At 46.5% G+C, this 3,773-nt stretch overlaps 1 protein-coding gene and 1 long non-coding RNA gene across 2 annotated transcripts; both read left to right on the forward strand.

Annotated features, from left to right (window-relative positions):
- Positions 1-809: 809 nt before the first annotated feature.
- LOC139839017 (uncharacterized) lies at positions 810-2,176 on the forward strand. The gene is made up of 4 exons (XM_071829061.1): positions 810-1,540; positions 1,632-1,811; positions 1,888-1,998; positions 2,086-2,176. The coding sequence occupies exons 1-4, from the start codon at positions 810-812 to the stop codon at positions 2,174-2,176; spliced, it is 1,113 nt and encodes a 370-aa protein (XP_071685162.1).
- A 77-nt stretch (positions 2,177-2,253) lies between these two features.
- Positions 2,254-2,771, forward strand: LOC127348485 (uncharacterized). The gene is made up of 2 exons (XR_007879796.2): positions 2,254-2,337; positions 2,463-2,771. It is a non-coding gene; the product is annotated as an uncharacterized lncRNA (long non-coding RNA).
- The last annotated feature ends 1,002 nt before the right edge of the window (positions 2,772-3,773 follow it).

Below are 3,773 nucleotides of genomic sequence, written 5' to 3' on the forward strand. Positions count from 1 at the left end.
ACAGGGCTGATCGTTGCGGAGGGAACAGGGAAGGCAAAGATGGAGCACATCGCACCGAAGCTTGTAGCTGCAATTGAACAGGTTCGAAAGGGAGAGTACATTCCCGATAGAGAGAATGACGAGCCGACACTCGCCTGGGGAATCCCGAACACGTTGGACGGGTACGAGCTCGCCCAGGTCTCACCATGAAGGAAGCGTTCCCAGAGTCCGCTGACACTTATAGAAGCCGTTCGCGGAAGAAGAAGAAGGATGCCGACATTGTAACGGAATTGTTAACTAGGGTGGAGGCGCTTGAGAAAAATCAGAGGCCACCTGACCAGCCGATGTTCCTACAGGATCCTCAAGCCGATGCCGCCCCATCTCAGCGAAGAAGCAGTGTGGGTTCCACGCATCTTGACGGATGTGGAGGAAGCTACCCCGTGGATTATGTCACGGAGAAGACAGATTGCGAGCTCTATATGTTATTCAGAACCGCGTCTGTTAAGGTGGCGGTCGGTTATGTTTACCCAAGTGAAGAAGGAGCAACGCACCACCATATGCCCATTCCACCTGGCTGTGTTCGTGTCGGGGTGGATGAAGTTGTTCCGGCTTTTGAATCAGTGGAGCTTGATATTCCTAGAGGTGACGATGAGAGGACACTTGCCGATGTCAAGCACGGTTTCGCCCTATGGCCGAAGAAGTACGTCGTCCTTCGCAAAGGCCACCGACTCCTCATAGCAGTCCACATGAGCATCAAAGGCCTTCGACTCCTCCTCCTAGCAGTCCACATGAGCAGCAAAGTCCATACCTACCGAGAGGGACCCCAAAGCATGAGTCCACCACCTCGAGATCCTCCGCGTAAGACAGCGCCTGGTAAGCGGAATGGTACGCCGCCTAAGAAGAGATCTAGAAAGGAGAAACCACTGCCGCCTATTGAGAAGTTACCTTGGGAAAAAACTCCCGAGGAAAACCAGGAAGCCGTTGAGTCCCAGCGGAGGGCCTTTTTTGCTAAGAAAGAGCCAGAGATACCTTTTGAGAAGACACTAGATCCGGTGAAGGTTTATCGTACAGTCGAGAATCTGTATAACCCTGAACCATCGCCGCCATCTGACTATAGGCGTTCTATTGAAAGGTCGTACGACCAAATGATGGAGGCGAAAAACCCCACTACCAGCTCGGGTATCAGGGAGATAAAAGGGATACACCAAGTCTACCAGCTCGGAGAACAACCCGTTAAATCGGTCCCCCCTCTAAAGGTGTTTGACGAGAAGGCCGTTCAAAGTTCTCGACAAATCTCAACCGATTACGCCATGGCTAAGGTAGTATATCAATATGTTCAAGGGAAAGATTTGGTCGAGAATCTCAGCAAGCTACCAACAAGTATGCGTAACTTGCATACGTGGTACGGTGTTGCCGCAAAGGGAGGGATGGAGACTATCATGGTGCGAGTTAAGGAAGAGCACTACTTCCAAGAATACTCTGTGAGCGTTGACTTCTCCGAGCTTTTCCAGTTATACAATCTTCGGGCCCTCGACAAATCTATCGTCAGTTGCTATTGTCTGTAAGTGATTTATTTATATAATTTGAGAAGTCTTTAGCTCAGCTCCTTGATTATCTGCAAATTATAATCTTTTGTGCGCTATGTTATGCAGATTGAAGATGCTCGAATGCAAAAGGGATGAAATCAAGGACATTGGGTTCATTGACCCGGACACAATGCATGTCAAGACCATAGAAGAACCCCTCTATAACAGGGATACACCGGAGACTTTGCTAAGGTTTTTGAAGCGACAACGTGACAAAAAGACAATACTTTGGCCTTACAACTTCCAGTGAGTGTTACTCTCTTATAACACATTCTATTTTGCTCACTTATATATATGACACTACATATTTAAACGTGCGCAGGTTTCACTTTATTCTTATCGTCATTAAAATGTACGAAGGAGAAGTTGAAGTCTTTGACTCACTAACCAAAGAGCCTATACAATACAAGTCTTGTTTTCTTATGCTCAAAAGGTAATTCAAATTCTTATCGGTTTTTTTGTTAGTTTCCTGATATCAACTGATTGATAACTCTTTTGTGCATTTTCTTTTGTCGGGCAGCGTATGGGAAACTTTCATCAAGGAAGATCAGTCCCATGATTGGAAACCGAAGCTGATATGGCGTGCGAACAAAGTAAGTAGTACTACCTAGGTCCACACACCTTTATCATACTTCATTATTGTTTGACTGAATTATATTCTTGTACGTAAATGCGCAAAACAACCACCGGGACTAATCTATGTGGATACTACGTTTGCGAGTACATCCACAGAATTGTCAGCGAGAGAGCGAATAATGAAAGAAATAGAGAGGTACGAAAATAATATTCACAAATTTATTTTCTTACCATAAGTTGTGCTGAGTTTCAGTAATAATTGTTTGATTTGTGATTTGATATAACACACATAGCTCATGTATTCATCTTATTCTTTTACAGTTGAGAAGAAAGCGGGAGAAGATCGGAATCGAGGAGCGCTTCAAAGCAATCGGCGATGAATTGGCGGGATTTTTCCTTCGGGAAGTCATACCACCATCCGGAGAGTACCACTATGCATAAAGATCTTCTCCAGCTCCTCGATTGCTTTGTGTGTATATATAGTTTGACTCGGAGTGTACCACTATGGTACATGTGTGTAATAGATCGATCTTCATGCTTGTACTATGGTGCATCGACTTGATTTGCATCGGAGAGTACTACTTATGCAATTACATGTGTGTTATATTATATGCACCAACTTTATATGCATCACCTTGATCTTCATGTACTACGTAAACCCAAACGCATTTCCGGTGCATCGACGCGATATGAAACGCTCCGATACCCCTAAACCCCTACAGAAACCCTAAACCCTGAATTCTCTGCCGCGGCAGAGATTCTCGAATTTTTCCTGCCGAGGCAGCCTACCTTTGCCACCGGTTTGTAGTACAAACCGGTACGAAAGGTCCATCGACGTGCGCTCTCCTGGGCGCCCACGTGGAGGGCCATCTATACCGGTTCGTAAGGAACCGGTAGGAAAGGGGGGGGGCCTTTTGCACCGGATATTTTATACCGGTTGCTAAACCGGTGCAAATGGCCCTCTGGAACCGGTATTGATCAGCGTTTTTCCACTAGTGGCTTAATACAGTGGGATGGAGATGAAGTAGAAATCGTCCACGCAGATGACTCAGCCGAGATCTCAACGGCTGGCATGAACGTTTGGGAGACGGCATGCCAAGATCCACTCTTCGGCATCACTTTGGACGACTGTGAGCGCATCGACGTGACAAAAAACGGGGTGAGGCTGGTCTTATCCACCGGCCTGACCGTGTAACAAGAGCAAAGGCTATGGACGTACGTGGCAAGGCCGATCCCAGAGATCGGCCCCAAAAAATAAAAAGTGATGATCTTGTCTCAAGCATGCCACGTAGTCGTAGTGACGCACGAACAAGATGTAAACCTTCATTGAGCAATGCAATCAAAATGGGGGCCGATTCCAGCAATCGGCCCATATTATTATCCTCGCCATACGTTTTGCCTGTGTTCAGCCTCGATCTAACAGGTGACGGAAAGCTAGGGTATGGGTTTACATCGGCTGATGAGCTAGAAGAAGTCGACATTGGTCCTGGGGATAAGCCACGGCCAACTTTCATCAGCAAAAAGTTAGATCCACATCACAGGAGCCAGATGATAGCTCTGTTAAAAGAATACCCAGATTGCTTTGCATGGGATTACACAGAGATGCCTTGGTTAGACAGGAGCATCATTGAG

Source organism: Lolium perenne, chromosome 4 (genome assembly GCF_019359855.2).
Source record: "Lolium perenne isolate Kyuss_39 chromosome 4, Kyuss_2.0, whole genome shotgun sequence".
In the NCBI taxonomy this organism is placed as follows: Eukaryota; Viridiplantae; Streptophyta; class Magnoliopsida; order Poales; family Poaceae; genus Lolium; species Lolium perenne.